The sequence below is a fragment of the Heteronotia binoei genome, chromosome 8 (assembly GCF_032191835.1).
Source record: "Heteronotia binoei isolate CCM8104 ecotype False Entrance Well chromosome 8, APGP_CSIRO_Hbin_v1, whole genome shotgun sequence".
In the NCBI taxonomy this organism is placed as follows: domain Eukaryota; kingdom Metazoa; phylum Chordata; class Lepidosauria; order Squamata; family Gekkonidae; genus Heteronotia; species Heteronotia binoei.
In genome coordinates, this window is record NC_083230.1 from 18452294 (window position 1) to 18474066 (window position 21773).

At 45.9% G+C, this 21773-nt stretch overlaps 1 protein-coding gene across 1 annotated transcript in view; it reads right to left on the reverse strand.

Moving 5' to 3' along the window:
- Window positions 1–3211: 3211 nt before the first annotated feature.
- The window catches only part of ALG12 (ALG12 alpha-1,6-mannosyltransferase), a 37661-nt gene continuing 19099 nt past the window's right edge, over window positions 3212–21773 (reverse strand). The window contains exon 10 of the mRNA XM_060244787.1: window positions 3212–4501. Within this exon, the coding sequence (XP_060100770.1) occupies window positions 4267–4501 (235 nt within the window). The 3' untranslated portion in view covers window positions 3212–4266. The remainder of the gene's footprint in view (window positions 4502–21773) is intronic.

Here is a 21773-nt window from a genome sequence, read left to right on the forward strand (position 1 = left end):
AACCTCTTCCAATTTAGTATCATCAGAAAATTTAATAAGCATTCCCTCTATTTCTTCATCCAAATCGTTTATAAAGATGTTGAACAAAACAGGTCCCAGGACAGATCCTTGAGGCACTCCACTTGTCACTCCTCTCCAAGAGGATGAGGAACCATTCACAAGCACTCTTTGGGTGCAATCTGTCAACCAGTTACAGATCCAGCTAACGGTAACAGGATCCAAACCACATTTTACCAACTTGTCAACAAGGATAGTGTGTGGAACCTTATCAAAAGCCCTACTGAAATCAAGATAAATGATGTCTACAGCATTCCCCTGATCCAGCAAGGTAGTCACTTTCTCAAAAAAAGAGATCAAGTTAGTTTGACATGACTTGTTCTTGATAAACCCATGCTGGCTCTTAGTAATCACATCTATTCTTTCTAAATGTTCCAGGACCGACTGTTTGATGATTTGTTCTAAAACTTTTCCAAGTATAGACATCAAGCTGACAGGTCGGTAGTTACCCGGATCCTCTTTTTTCCCCGTCTTGAAGATAGGAACAGTATTTGCCTGCCTCCAGTCTTCCAGCACCTCTCCTGTTCTTCAAGAATCTTATATGCCACTTGCAACACAGATTAAACCTAGGTATAGGTACTAGAATGCATGGCTATAGAGTTCCCTCATGCTTTTAGCATCAGATCAAGAGGGATTTTCAGTGGCTGCTGTTAATACAGGTGAAAATAGGGAAAGATGTGTGCATGCACTCTCCCTTCACCAGTACATCTCTGCTTGGGACAGCAGAGATTTGTACTGCTATATTCACAAACACTGACATAAATTGTCGGTTTATGGGGGGGTGGTATCACTAGTCTTATCTGGATTTTATCGTGCTGGCTTGATGTTTTGTCCGTGATACTGCCAAGTTTGAATGTATATCTAGTGGTGGGAATGCAAGACAGGATTTGGATTTTGTTGGTGTACCACCCACCCTGCTGCCCAAGTCTCCCTGAGTTTGTGGAGGAGGTCATAGACATTGTGTGTAGGACTCCTAGGTTGCTGGTCTTGTTAGACTCTGACATCCATGCTGAGGCTGCTTTGTCAGGAACAACTCAAGATTTCATGGTCTTCATAACAACCGTGGGCCTGTTTCAGGTAATAGCAGGTCCCACAGTCTGCAGGTCATGCAACTGATGGCATTCTGCTCTAGTCAGGAGGAAGGTGATCAGAAGGAGGGGGGATTTGAAGAGGATCACTCTTTGCTGACATTTAGACTTAGAGGGGTACCAAGACTGCAGGGATGAGGGACTGATTAAGATGACTTACCTGTGTAGCCTTTTGATTTCCGGACAGCATTAGGGAATTTTCCTGGTGGTGTTGTCCGTGTGGCCATCAGTGCACTGGTTGACCTCTGGAATGGGGAAGTCATCCAGACAAATTGCAGAATTGCATCTCGGCACCCTCTCTTAGGTCTAAGAGCCCAGGCAGCCCTTTGGTTTACTGATGGGCTATTGATGATTAAAAGACAAGGGAAATGAGTAGAGCAACTGTGGAGAAAGACTCGGGACAAATCCGAGAAGTCATGGGCTAGAGCTCGTTATAAAGCCTATTCTGTTGCAGTAATGGTAGCAAAGAAAAGCATTTCCACACCACCATTTCATCCTCACAGTATAGACCTTCAAAACTCTTGAGTTGTCAGGGATCTCTTGGGTTCTGGCCAACAGGAGGATTGTTTTGTAGCCCGCTTTTATCTTTGCACGTCCCCCATGCTGTTCAACATTTATATAAAACCACTGAGATCATCCACAGATTTTAGCTGAGTTCACACCAATATGCGGACGACATTCAGCTCTGTATCACACTACTAGCACGTCGCAGGGAGGCTTTGCAAACCATGAACTGATGCACGGAGGGAGTTTTGGAGTGGATGAAGACTAACATGCTGAATCTTAATCACAACCAAATGTAAGTGCTACTAGGGGAGAGGGGGTCTGATTCAGGAAATGAGCTATCTCCTATTATGAATGAGGTTGCACTCCCCCTAAAGGAGCAGGTTTGCAGCTTGGGGGGGGGGGCGCTCCTGGGCCCAGGTAACAGCTATTGGCCTTCCTCCCTGCTTTTGTTATATGCTTATGTTTTTATTGAATTAAAGTTCTGGATGATTTTAATTCACATGTGTTTATGTTTGCCACTTTGTGGACCTTGACCAGGTGCATACAATAATTGAGGTTAATTAGCGGAACTCTTTTGAAAGTGATGAGAATGCCTATTTTTGAGATACATCCATCAGTTCGTAATAGATTTTTGGAAGAGGAAGCAAATTAAAACGCACATCTTAATTTGAATACGTCAGCATTCACAGCTGCTAGTTTGTAGATGGTGCTTGCAGACATGGCATGCTGGATTTGCATTATGGCATACTCAACCTCAGACGAAATTGGTGGCACAGGTAAGTCCAGAAGACCGACAGCCCCCTACACAGTAGTAATTTGGGTTTTAGATGTGAAAGAGATTTCAGTAAGTTTCACTTACTTCTAAGACCCAGGCCACAGTATCACTTGTTCACGCTAGTGCTGGAAGTAGGAAACCATGAGTGCAGTTTGCTGTAAGGATATGGGGTTTACTGCTTCACACGTCTTGAACATCACCGACGGCTGCTGCTACATACCTGAATAACTCAGTACATCAAGGATGAAGTGCGCATCAAAGAACACGACAATAAAATTGATCAAATGTGTGGCATAGTATGCAGGGGAAGCAGCTGGACAGTGTGGATGGACTGGTTTTACGGGTTGGCATTTGTTGCATCTAAGCAAATCTGCACACTAGGCTACACCCAGCTCTATGATTAAATCGTTGAAAGAAAAAAAAAAGAAATGAGTAATTTTAAGCAGCACATTTTCTTTCTGAATTGCTGATTCGGCTTAGGTATAAAGCTGTGGTTACAAGCAAGGGTGCATTGGTATGTACTGTTAAGACCCATGGATCTCCAGGCAGTCGTGGTGACCACTGAGAAAACCAGATCTAACCAACTGGATCATTTATCTGCTTCTTTTCGATGTATTTTACTATTTTATAACATTACTTAAAGGATGTAATGAAAATATTTATTTCTGCAGCTGGCCAGAAAACTGAATTACACCCCACCGAAAAGTACATTCTGCGCAGGTATTCTTAAAACTACCTAACATTGATGGAAATATTAGTAAGGACAGATTGGTCTCAGCAATGTTTTCCTCTTTATTTACATATCTTTAGTCATCATATCAACAACTTACTTTCCATGATGTCATTTTATAACGTGTAAAATATAAGCCCCAGAATGGCTGGGAATGCACCTGCTCATCTGATATACATACACGAGTATTGCCTTTGAATAATGTCTAGGTTGGATCCAGCCAGTTTTGCCATTGGTGCAGACAGCAGCAAGCCGCCATGAGATCGGCATGAATGGAAACCATACAGGAGGGGAACGGAACAAGATTTAGTGAATAAGCTGGCTGCATCCAGTTCTCTATATGCAGAAATATCCCAGACATGTAGACAGACATCCCAAATTTTAGATGAGTCACCGATCACATAGTTTCAGAGAAAACTATGTTGAACTTTTGTTTACAGTACCCTGAGAATTTCCTGCAGGAGGTAATAATCTTGCTCTCAAGATGATGAGCGGCGAGAAGATCATTTGAAGTTGTTTATCATGAATGTAGCTAAAACATTAACCAAAATGACATTAAAATGCCATGTGACAGGTTAATAGGGCAAACAGTAGTATATCATTTAACCAAACGTAATAAATTTGTATAGAATGACATTAAAGGGCTACACAATTTATTAGAAGCGTAAACTGTATATCATGAACATATGAAGCTGCCTTATACGGAATCAGACTCTTGGTCCATCAAAGTCAATATTGTCTTCTCAGACTGGCAGCGGCTCTCCAGGGTCTCAAGCTGAGGTTTTTCACACCTACTTGCTTGGACCCTTTTTTCAGTTGGAGATGCTGGGGATTGAACCTGGGACCTTCTGCTTCCCAAGCAGATGCTCTACCACTGAGCCACCATCCCTCCCCAGTTCATATCTTAAAACATTATATAAAATGGCAATATATACAACTGGATTACATAGAAATGTGTAGGTATGTAACCTTAGGATATGCCAACTGCTCACAGAAGGAAAACGATACTAAAAGATCCTTTCAGGCTCTCATGGTTCCTGCATTATGGTTTTGAATTAGTGCACCAATTTATCTCCAAAATGTGAAGCTGTTGGGGGGGGGGGGCGGAATTATGGTCTTGAAGTGGGAAGCCTTTCCAACAATGCTAGTTGGGATTTCATGTTTATAGTAAACAGAGGTAATACAGTGAAATTCAAGGTAATCCCGGTAGTCCCAGAAATGCGTGCCACTATGCGGTGGGTTGTCTCGTAATGCGACATTTGAACAGGATCCATCTCCATGATTATGTGTGTGTACGAGAACATGAGCTGGTCACCTGGTTTGAGTTCTTCCCGTTTGTCATACCTATAGCAGAACGAGAAATTAACCACTGCAAAAAGGATTAAAAATTCCAATTGTCCTGTTCGAAAGATCCCCGGTTCTGAGTACAGTGCCAAAGGGTATAAGAGTTCTTTTCTGCTAACACCCCATTCCCCTACCAAGTACCCTTAAAACTCTATAAAACAAAAAGCTGTATATGTGCTTCTTTCTAATGGCAATTGTGACCAATTGCAGCATAACTATATCTAGTGATTAAAAAGAATTGTAACAGAGATTATAATCATCAGTCATAATAAGGGCTCTCACTGCTACTGGGAGAACTGAAGTTGTGAAATTTATTTATTTTGCTTGATTTATATCCCGCCCTACCCCACCAAAACTGATCTCCCCAGGTGCTATGGGTGAATAAAGGACAACAGCAGACTATAAAACTGATTGGTGAACATATGAAGCTGCCTTATACTGAATCAGACCCTCAGTTCATCAAAGTCAGTATTGTCTACTCAGACTGCCAGCAGCTCTCCGGGGTCTCAAGCTGAGGTTTCTCGCGCCTACTTGCCTGGACCGTTTTTAGTTGGAGGTGCCAGGGATTGAACCTGTGACCTGCTTACCAAGCCACCGTCCCTCTTGGTGGGAAGACCAAGAATGGTCAGTATTATTTCCAGTGTCCTAGTAATCACAAACTAAGTAACTGGTTAGAGAACGTTCAATATACTATGGAAAAATCACATGGAAACTTGGAACTTTAAGGAAAGATCTGTTGCGTTGCAGGCTCAGTCCAACGTGAAGTGATTAGACTTTGGTAGTAACAGAGGAGAGACATTGAAAACACCACCTTGAATGTTTCATAGCTACTATGGAGCCTTACATCCATAATACTCAGTGCAAGGCACCAAATGTGGCTCTTTGACATGCCACCCAGTGCAGAGCCAGTTTGGTGTAGTGGTTAAGTGTGCGGACTCTTATCTGGGAGAACCAGGTTTGATTCCCCACTCCTCCATTTGCACCTGCTAGAATGGCCTTGAGTCAGCCATAGCTCTGGCAGAACCGGGTTTGATTCCCCACTCCTCCACTTGCACCTGCTAGCATGGCCTTGGGTCAGCCATAGCTCTGGCAGAGGTTGTCCTTGAAAGGGCAGCTGCTGTGAGAGCCCTCTCCAGCCCCACCCACCTCACAGGGTGTCTGTTGTGGGGGAGGAAGGTAAAGGAGATTGTGAGCCGCTCTGAGACTCTTCTGAGTGGAGGGCGGGATATAAATCCAATTTCATCTTCTTCTTCTGAGCACCATTCCCCAATGCAGCATCTGCCCCCATGTTTCGGGAAAATGGGCACGGCTCTTAACTGGTGGGGCTTGTGGCACTTCTTTCCCACTGAACAGAGCTGGAATGCAGCATAGTAGAACTCTGCACCATGTTTAAGCTACAGAAGCAGGCTCACTTTAGTAACTTCTCCAGTATACAGGAACAGGGCATACCTAATAAGAATTCCTATTTGAGTAATTGGTGATATAGAAGAGAAATACATTTAGTTTATATATAGCAGGGGTGTGCAGACTGCAGCTTGGGAGCCACATGCAGCTGTTTCACACATACTGTGTGGCTTCTGGAGGACAAGGAAGAACTTCATCCAGGCTTACTCTCAAGTAAGTGTGCTTAGCATTGGGACCTCAGTCAGCCTCAACACTGACCCATTGGTGGGTGTCTATTTCCACCATTGGTGAAGCAGGGAAGGAGGGGAAATTAGGCAGGCTTGCTAGCTCAACAGAGGTTGCCTGGAGACCTAGAGTAGGAAAAGAGTGCAAGAGCCAAGGGAGCCACTCAGAGGAGGAACAGAATTAAAGAGGGAGGCACAGGGTTCCCCCTTAGTTTCATAGCTTTTGTAGGAGCTGTATTTACTAACCTTGGTGTCAAGGCAATGAGAGATGCAAATGGTGGTCAGTGATTTACATGGTACATGTGTGTTTCCTTCTCCCACTAGCGCCAAAAATAATTTCCCAACCTTTCCCTAAACTGGTTTTATGGGGACTGTTATTCCCACATTTTGTTTTTTTAAAGTCTCCTAGCATGGTCATGTTGTAAAGTGCATACATATGTATTTTATCTTTCTGTGCAAAGGAAGTATTAAGAGTTTAATAAAGACATGTGCAATATTTGTTCAGGTCTTGCAGCTCTCAGACACCTGATGTTTATTCTATGTGGCTCTTATGTTAAGCAAGTTTGGCCACCCCTGATATATAGGCTTCTGCAATTGACTGCTCTACCACTTTCTGAAGACAGGTGAGAGCAAGGCACTTAACAGCACCAACAATTACTGAAATTGGATTTTATATATACCTCTCATGTAATAAGCCAAAGGATTTGCTCTTCTAGTAAGATATAAATACCCACTTTGAACTCTGGGAATAATCCTCTTGTGTTCATTTTTTTGGACGTGGATATTGCCAACTCAGCTTTGGAACTTGTAATAACCACAGAATCCTTTTCCTTCATTAATTGGTGCCCAAAACCAGTACAGATATATCTATGTATCCAATTTAGAAAATGTGATTTCTAAACAATATTATACTCTACTTTTAAAAAAGGATGAAAAATATATTTCTTCCACTTTCCTAAAACTGAAAGCAGCTCCCAAAAGAGTTAAAACTGTCATCACGAAAGGATGAGACCAGCAACAGGGAAAAAAGGACATTTGGATTGTAAGATGGTGTTCCTTTGAGATATTTTAAATAATTATGCATTTTATTTTTCCCTATGAAAACGTCTGGAAATGTTTTGTTTTTATTTTGATGAAATTGTTGCTATAACTTACTTGCTGATAAATCCATGACTGACTGACTCTTGAAACTTTTTAGTTTCATATCTCTGGATCTTAAAAACTTAACACTTCTCAAGGGCAGTGAAACCAACAACTGAAATAGCAAATGAAATAATCAAATTGTCACCTGATGCTTAAAAACAGCCAAAGAAAGTACTAGATCAGTGTCATGGGAGAGAATGGATGGACTAATGACTGTAATAAATATGACTGACTGACACAGTCATGGCACTACCATTGAGAAGGTTTTATCATCCTGAACCCACACCTCAGAAGACCAGGTCTCTGCAAATAAATGTAAAGCAGTAGTACTCATTCCACAGCTTATGCAGACCCATATTCATAATTGGTGGACAGCTTACTTATGGGATTTTCAGGGTAAGAGATGTTTCGAGGCGGCTAGCCATTGCCTGCCTCTGTGTCTTGACCCTGGTATTCCTTGGTGGTCTCCCATCCAAATGCTAACCACGGCTGACCTTGCTTAGCTTCCAAGATCTGATGAAATTGGGCTAGCCTGGGCTATCCAGGCCAGGACACATTCACAATTACCATCAACCAGAAGAGCTACATCTACTCCCCACCCCCCAGCACTAAGCCTATATTACAGGGAGGCTTGCAGCTTACTAACTTCTCTGGAAGCAGCTGTTTCAAGGTGGGGATCAACTGCCAGCCACAAGCCCACTAGGCACTTTCATAAAATTGGAGGCAAGTGCATATTGGGGAACAGAGCTCAGAGGAGTCACAGGTGGGATCTCAAAAGCCATGTATGACTCCTGAGCCACTGAGTAAGTATCAGGCAAGTTGATACATGAGATGATCCTTACCAGGACCAATTAGGTCAAAACCAACTGGTAACCATCTGTTTTAAATAAGATCGCTATTATCACTGCTACCGCGTTTTGGAGAGATCTTCAAAGGCAGACCCACACAGAATGCATTACAGAAGCTCAAGAAAACAATGTGAGGTAATAATTGTCCAATCCTGTCATTTATGTGAAAATAAGGCTTTCCCCATGTGGAGAATGACTTTATCTTCTGTTTGTGCTGCAGCCCAAAATGCTGCGCCTGAACATAATTAAGGGAGGGGGGGGGGGAATCTTGGGCTGTAATGGAAGCAAGAAAATTTGCTTCATAGGTGGCAATCTTTTCCATCTGTGGAAATGCTCCAGTGGATCCAAGCCCATGTCTTTACAGAAAGTATCAGCCGGCATAGTCATAAAGCTGGCATCCAACTCAGTATCATTTCTTAGTCAAATTCTAATCAACTCCAAACTGTCCTATATTATTTCAGGCATTAGCAGGGAAACACTAATATCGTCAGGTTCCCTGACATTTGGGTCACACTGGTTCTGCTTTGTTTGCGGGTTTTGATCCTCCAGTCATTTTTATTCCTCTTATCGCTTTGCATTGCATACCAGTATAATCTCAACTGTAGTCATTTTACACTTCCTTCAAATGTATAGCTAATTGTGCCTGCTTTGGCATCTCACTTGCTGGAACTTTCTCAAGACGCGCTGCAGGGAGTGGGACTGTTATCTGGTAGCCATGGCAGCGTCTGGCTTTTGCCAGATGACCTTGAGCATCCAGGGCAGACTTTGTGCTGTGCACCTACCCCCTGGGAACCCGACAGGCTGGCTTCGTGTGCCTTTTTGCTTGGTATCGTATCGGTTCTGTTTGTGACTTGCTCTGTTCTCAGCATTAGCTTCGTAGCACGAAAGTCCGTTGCTCTGTACCGAATAAACAACTGACCATTTCTACATGTGCTGCGTTGATTGGGATTGGCAACTGGCAAAACCTCACAAATAGGATCACTTCTTGGTAAACATGCTTACTCTTGTATTTCCTGACAACTAGTAGTAATGCGAGTGAAGAAGTACAATGTCAGGAACAGTTTCACTTAGGAGAATGCCATGTAGATTAGGATATGGCAATTTGGAGCATGTAATCAAATGTCTAGAAGCTATAACAGATCTGGAACCTGGATATCTATGTGGGGAAGGGAATTTGATTAAGTTGCTTTTGAGTTGTCAGGTAATGCAACTGTGCTCAACCCTGTAAACTGTAGTGTGAGAAACTCTTTTTAGCCAGCAGATTAATTGGTGTAAGAAGCCTTAGTACTGCAGAATCTCAAAACATTTCTAGAGCACGACACCTGTTCTGTAGCTTCTAGTTCCAAAAAGATTTCAAAAAGCCTCAAAGAAGCTTCCACCACACATTTCATGGAGACTCCTTTCTGACCATGGAGACACCTTTCTGAGTTTCTCTCTTCTTCAACGTACAAGGCAATTCCAATGTAAGATGAGGTTATTCCTAATTTATTTTCTTTGCTCTTATGGACTAAGATGGCAGTGCTAGTTTGGGTGGAACACAGACATCTTCCAGCATCGGCAAAGGGTGGAGGTGGTTGCATGAGGAAATTGGCAATGGGGGAGCTAATAGAAGAGCCTGACTGGCTGGCTCCAGTTAATCACAGCAATTAAAGGCCCTCGGCCTATACTAGTTCAGCCTGCAAATGCTGAATGTTGCACTATTCCTCTGTTATCCACAACTTTGTTTCACACGTAACTGATTGTGAGGTACTACAAAAGTCACATTTTCCTGCCACCTTCCCTCATGGACACCAGACTGTAAACAGTGACAATGCATTTTTCTTTCTTTTTTTCTGGAAAGTACTTATATCCTGCTTACCAAGGAGACTCAAAGAGGCAAAAGCACACTGGCAAAACTCCCCCCTGCAGTGTGCGTAAAGTGCCATCAAGTCACAGCTGATTTGCAGCAGCTCCGTAGGATTTTCAAAGAAAGAGCCATTCAGAGGTGCCTTGCCAGTACACAGCAGCTAGGGGCGTGCATTCAGTTTATCCGAGCCAAATACAAATTACAGAATCTTTTCGGCTACTGGCATAATCAATGCAGGAAAAAAAGCCGAAAGTGATTCGGCTTTATTTGGCAATACCAAATAATCAGGTTAGGGGGAACGCGGCTCTTTAGCCCATCACAGAAGTCCATTCTTTTTTTGTTTTTTTCCAATTCTGTGCATGGGCAAAGAGCATAAAAGCAAGGGTCAAGCTGAGCTAGGCTCCACTGCTGAGAGAGGGGTTTTGGCGAGTGTGCTCTGGCTTCAGCTTTAGATGCCGCTCTCTGAGCCTGCCTCCTGATGGCTTGAGAGACTCTGCTGTGACCCTGGGATCAAATCCTGCCTTCCTGGAGAAAGCAACAACTGGTTTGATTGATCAATGCTTTTTTCTTTTTTTTTTAAGTTTACTTATTTTTCTGGTACTTGTTCTTTGGGCTTGATGAGGGAGGGTGAAGTTAGGAGCCTCCTTAGGCCTTTGTTATTGGTCCTTTTAGCTTGATTCTTACTGCTTTTAGATCCTTCTGGCATGGCTTCACAATTCAGAGTTTTTTGTTACTTGTTTGCTCCTGGTGGTGGGGTGTTTTTGGGTTTTTTTTGGGGGGGGGGATGAGGCCATGGGCCCCCTCAAGCTGTTTTTGTTCTTGTTCCTTTTGGTTTGATTCTTACTGGTTTTAGTCAGAGTTCCTTATTTCTGTGGGGTTTTACTGTTGTTTGACCCTATGGGGAGGCCTTTGGTTGACAACGCTGGCTTTTTGGAGTTGCTCTACAACTTGGTTCACTTATTCATTTTTGGTCCTTTTTGGGCTTGTGGGGGTTCTGTTTGGTTTTAGAAATCTATTATTTTATTCAAATTCTCTCTCTCTCTCTCCTTCACCATCTTCTGCTGAGATTTTTTTTCTATTTCTCTTTTTTCGGGAAGTTGGGAGGGGTGAGGCTTTGTGCTTGTCTTCTTTCCTCTGCATTTTCCCCATTTTTATATGTAGAGATTAGATAGACAGACAGACAGACAAGGGAACAGCAACAACACATAAAACCAACCATACAATTCCATCCAGTACATATGTTGTTACTTCAAAACTTTCCATTAAGTTAGCATATGGTTATAAAATATAAAGCCACAAAAAAAATTAAGACAACTATATTTAACATGGGCTAATCAAAACCTACATTCAACTGGATCTGTCTGGCAATACATTTTGGGCTAAGAATGTAACAATGAAATTTCCAAACAAGTAAACCCTTATAGGGAATAGACTGTGCAAAACTGGCCATATATCACTTAGTAGAACATAAATCAGGGGTGGTCAGATTGCAGCTCAGGCTTTTGTGGCTTTTTCACACATATTGTGTGGCTTTCCAAACCCCCACTGACCTGTCGGCCAGCTTGGAGAAAACATTTATCTTTTTAAATCACTTCTCCAAGCCAAGCCATTTAAAGTAAAAATTGCTTTCTTTCCACCGCTCCCTCCCCCATCTATTTGCCTACCTTCCTTGCAGGTCTTAGACATATGTCATTCATGCCTTGCAGCTCTCAAAACATCTGACATTTATTCTATGTGGCCCTTACGTTAAGCAAGTTTGGCTACCCCTGACAAACTGTCAAAACTAAAATACTGGCCCGAAAATAATCTTCATAATTTGCAGCTTGACTAGGTTACTAACTATGCAATAGCCTTGAACCGTAGTGACTAGTCTTTGGAATATTCCATCAAGGAAATCAGGCTTGTTCCAATAGAAACTAATCAGATTTTTAATAAAGAGCCTTACACTTTTTAAAAGTTTGCTGTTCCATCTCATGGAACAGTCTACTGAGCCATAGTCCAAGTTCAGTATAGGAAGTCACTGCTAGCTGTTAAAAAAAAAAAAAACTTTTACAAATCCAGAAATAGAAAAAGAAAGAAAACAAAAACCGAAGCAAAATTAGGTTAGGCTCTTCTGAAAGATAACCTAGTTTGGGTCCAGAAAGGTTCATCAAAACGTGTCAGACCCTGTAGGTGCATAATGCTTTCCCCACAACTTACAAAGAATTTGGCCTGGGGTGATAATAAACAGCAGGAAGGTCATTCAGTAGGGCCAAGGAGAAGACTTGATGGATGGAGTGGAGGGGGAGGGCTGTGGCTTTCTCCCCACCTGTGCAGAGGACTGCTCCACAGCTGCCTTCCACTACTTCAACCTCTGCCCTGAGTGGTGCAATGAAGAGACCACACGAGGCCCTCTTCATTGAGGCCGCTGCTGGCACGCCACCTACAGATGTGCCCACAGGGCAGAAGTCAGGGCCAGCCCTGCCACGAGGCAATTGCTCAGGGCACCAGCCTTCTAGGAGCACCAAATTAGCCCCCCCCCCATATGACTAGGTGATGTTATCAGTGTAGGGGAGGACACCAGAAGTCAGCCTTGCCTACGGTGCCCGACAGACTTGGGTCAGCCCTGCTGGTTAGGCAGACCCTCCTCCAATTGCTGCTGAGACTCAGCAGCAAAAGGAGGAGCTGCCTGAGCTGCCTTTTGGGGTAAGCTTTGGGGATGAGGGTGTTCCAGATCTAGAACTCAACTCAGGGACCGAGAGATTTCTGGAGAAGCTAGAGGGGGGAAGGGTGGTTGCTGTGCCCACTGCTATGGTTTCTCCAGAGTCCAGCAGGCCTTCTGAGGAGGTACAGGAGAGGAGGCCAGAAGCTGCGCAAGAGGAAGAGATGGAGGTGCACCCTGTGTTGCTGCCATCTCAATCCTTTCCCCCCCTTAGGCATCTCTTCCTCCTGTGCCCTCAAGACACGACGTGTCTGCCCTGTGCTCTTCACAAGAAGCAGCTCTAGGAGTGCGTGCAGCTGCTGGTCAGTGTGGGTACGCCTATACCGCCAAAGTCTGGAAGCACTTCCAGCTGATGGAAAATCCCTGCTTTGCGTGGTGCCAGCTGTGTAGGGCCCAGATAAGTCGAGGGAAAGACCGCTATCATCTCTCGCCTACCAGCTTGAGGAACCATCGGATGAAGCACCACCAGGCTGTGCTTCTTCAGAGGAGAGAAGGTTGCCGCTAGGGTACCCAAGCAGCCACCAGCGGCCAGCCAGGAGGTGAGTGGTCCTGCCACCACCTCCAGTGCTGTTTCTGAGCGTTCCATGCTAAGGAATGGACGCCAAGCACGTCTGACAGAGACGCTCGGTTAGGTTGGCACTAGAGTACCTAGGGAGGAGGAAACAGCAGGAAAATAAGAGGATCGCTCAACTCATTGCCAAAACGGTTGCTGTAGGTGGCGTCCCCTTCTCCCTGATCAAAAGTCATTGCTTTCCTAGCCCCGGTACATGCCCCCTGCTCGCACCATTCTGAGCAGGGCCAGACTGCCCTCATTGTACAGGGCTGCCAGGGACCATATGAAGGCACAGTTGCCCCATGCTTAAAGGAGAACGGTACACTTCATGTCTGACAGCTGGACCTCTGCACAGACTCACAACGCGTATCTCTCGCTGACTGCATGCTGGTGGTAACCCAGCAATGTTGGGGGTGGGAATAGGGGAACTACTAGCGTTAGGCAGGGTCAGGGCCACTGGGCTAGCTATTGCCAGGTTCTGCTCCATGCTGAGGTACTCGTTGGGCCACACGTGGCGGGCATCTCAGCCACTGTCAAGAGACGGATAGCAGCATGGGTACGTAGGAACCTCGCCATGGACTTAACGGTGACTGATGGCGGCACGAACATGAGGGCAGCTGCACAGGCATTGGGCCTCCGGTACATTTATTGCACAGACCACCTTCTCCACCTGGTGATTAAGGATGCCTTGGGACTAGGTTCTGCAGAGAATCCCAGTCTGATGCTGAGACCCATGAGTTCAGGCATTTCCTCTAGAAATGCCAGCCTATCATGGGTCACATCTCTTCCACTACAAAGGACACCCATCTGCTGTGTGGGAAGCAGACCCTGACAGGCATACTAGTGCACCGCCTTATTGGTGATGCGAGCACTCGCTGGAACTCCACCTGTGCCATGCTCAAGAACAGGTGCTCTGCTGCTCTGATCTCTTATCTCTGGGACTGACCGCGGTCATTTGGGAAGAGAGCCAGCTCAACCAGAAAGACTGATTGACTATCTCCCAGACTGTGGAAGTTCTTAGGCCCTTTAAGAGCCACACAGAGATGCTCTCATCTGACACAGTATATGAAGCTGCCTTATACTGAATCAGACCCTGGGTCCATCAAAGTCAGTATGGTCTACTCAGACTGGCAATGGCTCTCCAGGGTCTCAAGCTGAGGTTTTTCACACCTACTTGCCTGGACCCTTTTTTAGTTGGAGATGCCGGGGATTGAACCTGGGACCTTCTGCTTCCCAAGCAGATGCTCTACCACTGAGCCACCGTCCCTCCCCTGACCAGCAGTGGCTCTCCAGGGTCTCAAGCTGAGGTTTTTCACACCTACTTGCCTGGACCCTTTTTTAGTTGGAGATGCCGTTGATTGAACCTGGGACCTTCTGCTTCCCAAGCAGATGCTCTACCTCTGAGTCACTGTCCCTCCCCTGAGCAGTAGGTCTTGCTCTGGTCATCCCCATGATCCGAACTGCTCATGAGGCCTTGGCCTCGTTTCTGGAGCCAGCAGAAGGATGTGCAGACATGGTTCCAGCAGTCTGCAAGGACTCAAGGGCACTTTTAAGTTTCTCACTCAGCAGAAGGTCTACTGTGTTGGTGACAATGTGTGACCCGCACATAAAGGGCAAGACCACCGAGCAGGCTAACAAGCTCATTCCCTGGAGAGATGAGCTTCCTCAGTGAGTTGTGCACATGCAAGCCAAGAGAGGCACCTTGGTGTGAGCTGGAGGGGGGGTGGTGGTGGCAAAAGCACCCCAACGCTGTTCATCCCCAACCTCCCCCACTAGACAGCTTCACCCTCCATGACTGCCACCGTAACGACCTGTGAGATGGCATTTATCGGGCAGATCCCTAGCCTCTCTGGGAGCAACAGGCACATGATCCAGGAAATGGCAGCTGTGATGGTGAAGGAATACCTCGCAGAGCCCTGTGAGCTGCATGCCGCCAGTCCACTGAGCTACTGGACCAGTGAAGGAAGTAGTCTGGCCAGACCTCTCTGCCATGGCCCAGAGACTTCTCTCATGCCCTCCGATGAGTGTGCAGAGCGAACAGGTTTCCTCCTATTAGGACAGCATTATCAGCTGACATGGCTCATGCCCTGCCCCCCTTGGACAGTTGACCATTTGGTCTTCCTGCAGGTCAGCTTGCCACTGTTTAGCTACTCCGCCCTGGACGTTGAGAGTGACCAGAGCACATACTTGTGCCTGCATCCTCTCTCAGCCTGCGCAGGGGAGGCGGGGCAAAATGTTCTTCCCAGAATATAAACAAGAGACTAGCGAAAAGCAGCAGGAGCATTAACCAGTCGGATGGGCACGGAAACGGCCCACCGGTCTCCCCCGCTGCCGCTCTCAATCCATCCGCACCAAAACACAGCACCCTGGCAGCGGCGCAGCACAAGGTGATGCGCCAGGCGGGTGCGCTCGCGAGCCGCAGCTCACCAAGTCGCCAGCCGTCCCTTACCAAAATCGCATCTTGAAATTGAAACGGCCGCACAAAAGCTATTCTTCATAGCGGCAGAGACGAAAAGGGTAGAGTACGTCAGAGAGATCTGTATGCCAAACTTAAACGAGCAGAGCCCACAGGGGCACCATAAATAACAAAGCTAATTGAAGCATTCTTTTCAGAGGCGGGAGGTGAGAAAGGGGAGTATAAAGTTTCTCTGGGTTTGCCCTTGGCTTTGGAACAGAACAAAACACTGCTGGGCTTCTGTGCATTGGGCTGGCCTTGGTTCAGGTGGGCTCGCAAAAATGACTGACCACCCTGCACCTTTGAGTGCTCTGCGGGGCTTCTACAGTTCTTGCTTCTGCCAGTTGGCTTCTGCCAGGAGAGCCGGTTTGGTGTAGTGGTTAAGTGTGCGGACTCTTATCTGGGAGAACCAGGTTTGATTCCCCACTCCTCCACTTGCACCTGCTGGCATGGCCTTGGGTCAGCCATAGCTCTGGCAGAGGTTGTCCTTGAAAGGGCAGCTGCTGTGAGAGCCCTCTCCAGCCCCACCCACCTCACAGGGTGTCTGTTGTGGGGGAGGAAGGTAAAGGAGATTGTGAGCCGCTCTGAGACTCTTTGGAGTGAAGGGCGGGATATAAATCCAATATCATCTTCTTCTTTAAAAGCCCTGCTGGGATTCTCTGGTGTGACGCTGGTTAGTTCTGTTGGGTTTGCACTGCTGCCGTATTGGCACTGGGTTGTGCTGCTGGGCACTATTGCTCTGGTTCTGCTGTCCTTGCAGCTCCCTCCCTTAGACTGTGATTCTGTGCTTGACTTCAGTCCTGCTGAGCTGGCATTTGCCACAATGGCACTGGGTTCTGCTGCTGGGCACAAGGACATGACACTGGTTCTGCTGTCCTTGCAGAGATGCCCCTCCCTCCATTTGTGCTTCAGAGATTCTCAGATTTGACCTGAATCCTGTTGGGTTTTGGCACTGCCACAGCAGCGCTGGTTCAGCAGCTACCCTTGCAAACGTGCCCCTCCCCCGCACTCACTTCACTTGCTGCTGCAGAGATCAGGGAGGGATGGTGGCTCAGTGGTAGAGCATCTGCTTGGGAAGCAGAAGGTCCCAGGTTCAATCCCTGGCATCTCCAAAAAAGGGTCCAGGCAAATAGGTGTGAAAAACCTCAGCCTGAGACCCTGGAGAGCCGCTGCCAGTCTGAGAAGACAATACTGACTTTGATGGACCAAGGGCCTTCTTCACATCCTCAGAAAGCCGACTTCATAATATAGGCGTGACCACCAGTATAAGGCAGCTTCATATGTACATATATGTAGATCTTCTGGGACACTGTGCTAGACTTGTATTGCCTTATTGTTTCCTTGCACTGGAAACAATGGAGTATGGCAGCGCTTTCTTTGGGTGCCCGTAGAACCGGACCCTCTGGTCCAATCTTTTTTGAAACCTGGAGGTTCTTTTGAGGAGAGGCTCCAGCAGCCGTGTTGCAAATTCGATGCCTCTACCTCAACACCCCCTCCGTCTCCTGAATATACCCCAGGATAGATTTACCATTGACTTTAGAGGACCCCCCAAAAAACTGGGCTTCCCAAATATTTACCAAATCCAGACACCATACCAAAACTTGTATATGGGAATATCACTAAATACCAATATTTTCCAGGTCCGGTATACCCAAATTCAAGGGGGAAACCACATCCCCCCCCCCACTTGTTGTACATTCCTAATAGCAACCCTGGACTTTTTTTGGGTGGTCTCCCATCCAAGTACTAACCAGAGCCAATCCTGCTTAACTTCCAAGATCTGACAAGACCAGGCTAGTCTGGGCCATCCAGGTCAGGCCACCCTCTGAAACCTCTGCAAGGCTGGGCCTTCTTCACATCCTCACAAAGCCGACTTCGTAATACAGGAGTGACCACCAAGAAAGTCCATGCCTGAGTAGAAGCAGTTCTCAGTAACTTGCGGAGGGGAACGGTTAATAATTCCGGGTTTTATAGTTGGAACTACTTTGTGGACAAAAGGTTCTGCAGACAAGAAGAGGAGGGGACTGGATTTATACCCCACCCTTCACTTGGCGTCTCAGAGCAGTTTACAATCTCCTTTCCCTTCCCCTCCCCACAACAGACACCCTGTGAGGGAGGTGGGCTGAGAAAGTTCTTGAGAGAATTGCTCTTGATAAAAACAGCTCTAACTCTTGAGAGAACAGCTCTAACCCAAGGTCCCTTCAGCAGCTGAATGTGGGAGAGTGGGAAATCAAACCCTGTTCTCCCAGATTACAGTCCATGCTCTAAAGCGCTACACCAAATTGGCTCTCAATTTACAATCTCCTTTCCCTTCCCCTCCCCACAACAGACACCCTGTGAGAGAGGTGGGCTGAGAAAGTTCTCGAGAGAATTGCTCTTGATAAAAACAGCTCTAACTCTTGAGAGAACAGCTCTAACCCAAGGTCCCTTCAGCAGCTGAATGTGGCAGAGTGGGAAATCAAACCCTGTTCTCCCAGATTACAGTCCATGCTCTAAAGCGCTACACCAAATTGGCTCTCAATTTACAATCTCCTTTCCCTTCCCCTCCCCACAACAGACACCCTGTGAGAGAGGTGGGCTGAGAAAGTTCTCGAGAGAATTGCTCTTGATAAAAACAGCTCTAACTCTTGAGAGAACAGCTCTAACCCAAGGTCCCTTCAGCAGCTGAATGTGGGAGAGTGGGAAATCAAACCCTGTTCTCCCAGATTACAGTCCATGCTCTAAAGCGCTACACCAAATTGGCTCTCAATTTACAATCTCCTTTCCCTTCCCCTCCCCACGACAGACACCCTGTGAGGGAGGTGGGCTGAGAAAGTTCTCGAGAGAATTGCTCTTGATAAAAACAGCTCTAACTCTTGAGAGAACAGCTCTAACCCAAGGTCCCTTCAGCAGCTGAATGTGGCAGAGTGGAAAATTAAACCCTATTCTCCCAGATTACAGTCCATGCTCTAAAGCGCTACACCAAATTGGCTCTCAATTTACAATCTCCTTTCCCTTCCCCTCCCCACAACAGACACCCTGTGAGGGAGGTGGGCTGAGAAAGTTCTCGAGAGAATTGCTCTTGATAAAAACAGCTCTAACTCTCGAGAGAACAGCTCTAACCCAAGGTCCCTTCAGCAGCTGAATGTGGCAGAGTGGGAAATCAAACCCTGTTCTCCCAGATTACAGTCCATGCTCTAAAGCGCTACACCTAACTGGCTCTCAATTAAGAGTTCCAAACCGTGCTTTAAAGGTAAACAGCAGCACCTTGAACTGAACGCAGAAGCAAACTGGGAAAAACTGTAGTCATCTTCAACTCAGGGTAATGTGTTTGCAACCCATCAAGTCTAGCTGCCACGTTTTGTATAACGTACAGCACACATGTGCTCTCCACGGACCGCGCTACAAGCAGCACATTCTGACAGCACAGCTTTGATGCAATCGTAGCATGAATTAGTGTGGTCGGCTAGGTAAGCTGAATCTGAAGAAGGGGGACAATTCCTGTGCCATGTGAAGGGGGTTTCTGTCGTTGTTGGTTTGAATGTCCAAAATGGCAGAGAACACACTTCCACGGATCACAAGGCAAATTTCCTACCCTCTTTAGAAATTTCATCCAAGCTGCTGAGTAGCATATCAGATTCATCTGCCAATTGTAACTGAAAGTCTGGGCAGGTTATTATCAAAACTGAGCACCTGCCAACTCCTAAAGCAACACTTTGCTTCTGGATACTACAGAAGCTGTTATTAAGATGGAAGCTTCCATGCATACTATCATTGTAAAGTTCCCTACATGTGTAAATCCATTCGCCTGATGCAAGGATTACAAAGGCCAGGACGAGACTTGCCTTGAATTAGCATTTATATCAAGCCAGTTGAAGTCAAGTCTTTGGATACAGATAATCAAGTTCGTGTCCTTCTCCCCCCCCCCCCCCCCCGAGGTAAAGGCAGACATGGCAATGAAATGGTTCAGATGACGCCGATGAATCACTAAGCTTATTTAAATACTCAAATCTACTTAACAGCAGACTACAAATGTGGTCCCCCATGGATATCATGGCGCCCACCTATATGTTTCCAGGTGTTCAAAGCATCTCTTCTCCAATGCAGGCAGTCAGCCCTGGGTGTCTTCCACTTCGTCGGAGTCCGAGGTGGCTTAGAAAAACCCAGAAGGCATTTACTTTATAATGCAGGGAGCGCCCACCGGGAATCGGCTGGCTCCACTACTGAAGGACATTTGTGGCTAGGGAACTGTTATAGCGCCTATGACCTGTTCTTAAAATTCCAAATGTGATCTCTGGTTAAACAAGTCTGGGGGCCCCTAGTATAGACAGCGTACTGTAGTGATTAGTGTGTCAGGCTAGGATCTTGGGAGTCCCAGGTCTGAAAGCCCCACTCTGCCATGGAAGCTTCCTAGGTGACCCTTGGCCACTCACGCACTCAGCATAACCTACTTTAGAGGATCATTGTGAGGATAAAATAAATGAGAACAGAAGCCACTTTGAGGAGAAAATCGGGGTGTAAACTAAGAAAGCAAATATAAAAATAGCGAGCTTGCATCTATTTTAAATATTATTAATTTTGTCTGGGTTTTATCATATTTTCATTTCTTAAACCTGAAACGCTTTCCACTTTTGGAAACCCCTCAGATTATCTACTGAAATAAAGTTTTGTTGAAAATCTATTCAACCTGTTTGCTTCATATTTGGGACTTCAAATTCCTGGCCCGGACGATGTGCTTTGCACATTCACATTCTTTGGTATTAAAACATTTTAGTGCCAAAAGTAAGAGTATGTGTAAAAATCAGCTTCCTTAGTTTAGGAGAAGAAGAAGATGATATTGGATTTATATCCCGCCCTCCACTCCGAAGAGTCTCAGAGCGGCTCACAATCTCCTTTCCCTTCCTCCCCCGCAACAGACACCCTGTGAGGTAGATGAAGATATTGGATTTATATCCCGCCCTCCACTCCGAAGAGTCTCAGAGCGGCTCACAATCTCCTTTACCTTCCTCCCCCACAACAGACACCCTGTGAGGTAAATGAAGATATTGGATTTATATCCCGCCCTCCACTCCGAAGAGTCTCAGAGCGGCTCACAATCTCCTTTACCTTCCTCCCCCACAACAGACACCCTGTGAGGTAGATGAAGATATTGGATTTATATCCCGCCCTCCACTCTGAAGAGTCTCAGAGCGGCTCACAATCTCCTTTCCCTTCCTCCCCCACAACAGACACCCTGTGAGGTAAATGAAGATATTGGATTTATATCCCGCCCTCCACTCCGAAGAGTCTCAGAGCGGCTCACAATCTCCTTTACCTTCCTCCCCCACAACAGACACCCTGTGAGGTAGATGAAGATATTGGATTTATAGCCCGCCCTCCACTCCGAAGAGTCTCAGAGTGGCTCACAATCTCCTTTACCTTCCTCCCCCACAACAGACACCCTGTGAGGTAGGTGGGGCGGAGAGGACTCTCACAGCATACTCCCAGTTTCTGGACTAAATGAAATTTTCTCCTAGATTATTAATAACTTAAATTGTGTGTGTGTGGGGGGGAAATCACTCATTTACATTTTCCCAAAGGTATAAATAGGAAATAGTTTATTTCCATTCACAAAATTAAGGAGATTTGAATCCCCCTCCCCAGGGTTACTCTCTGTAGGTAATTTCATGAATTTGTTAAATTTATCTTCCAGCTTGTCTGGAGATGGTTTGGAATCTAGCTAAGTCATCACCTAAAAGAAGCAACTATTTAGCCATAGGTAAATCTTATCAAACATAAAGACATTTGACAAATGCAGGTGGGCTTCTTCCCCCCATCTGTCCTCCATTTTTCTAATGCTCACAGTGCAATGATGGAGAAAATGAAGCACAAGGGACAAGGCAACCCCCTAAAAGAGTCTTCTGTCACACCACACTGAAGCAACAATGGCTGAAACAGAAGCAGCATTAAATTTATACACTGCTTCCAACCTGACAAGAATGGCCTGGCTAGGCCATGCAAAGCCTAAAGTAGCATGAGACTGGGCAGGTTGCTTCCAGCTTGATCACCTCTTTTCTCCCCACAACATAAAAAGACATTTTAGAGTCCCCTGTGGGGACTCCCTCATGGTACTGTCTGTC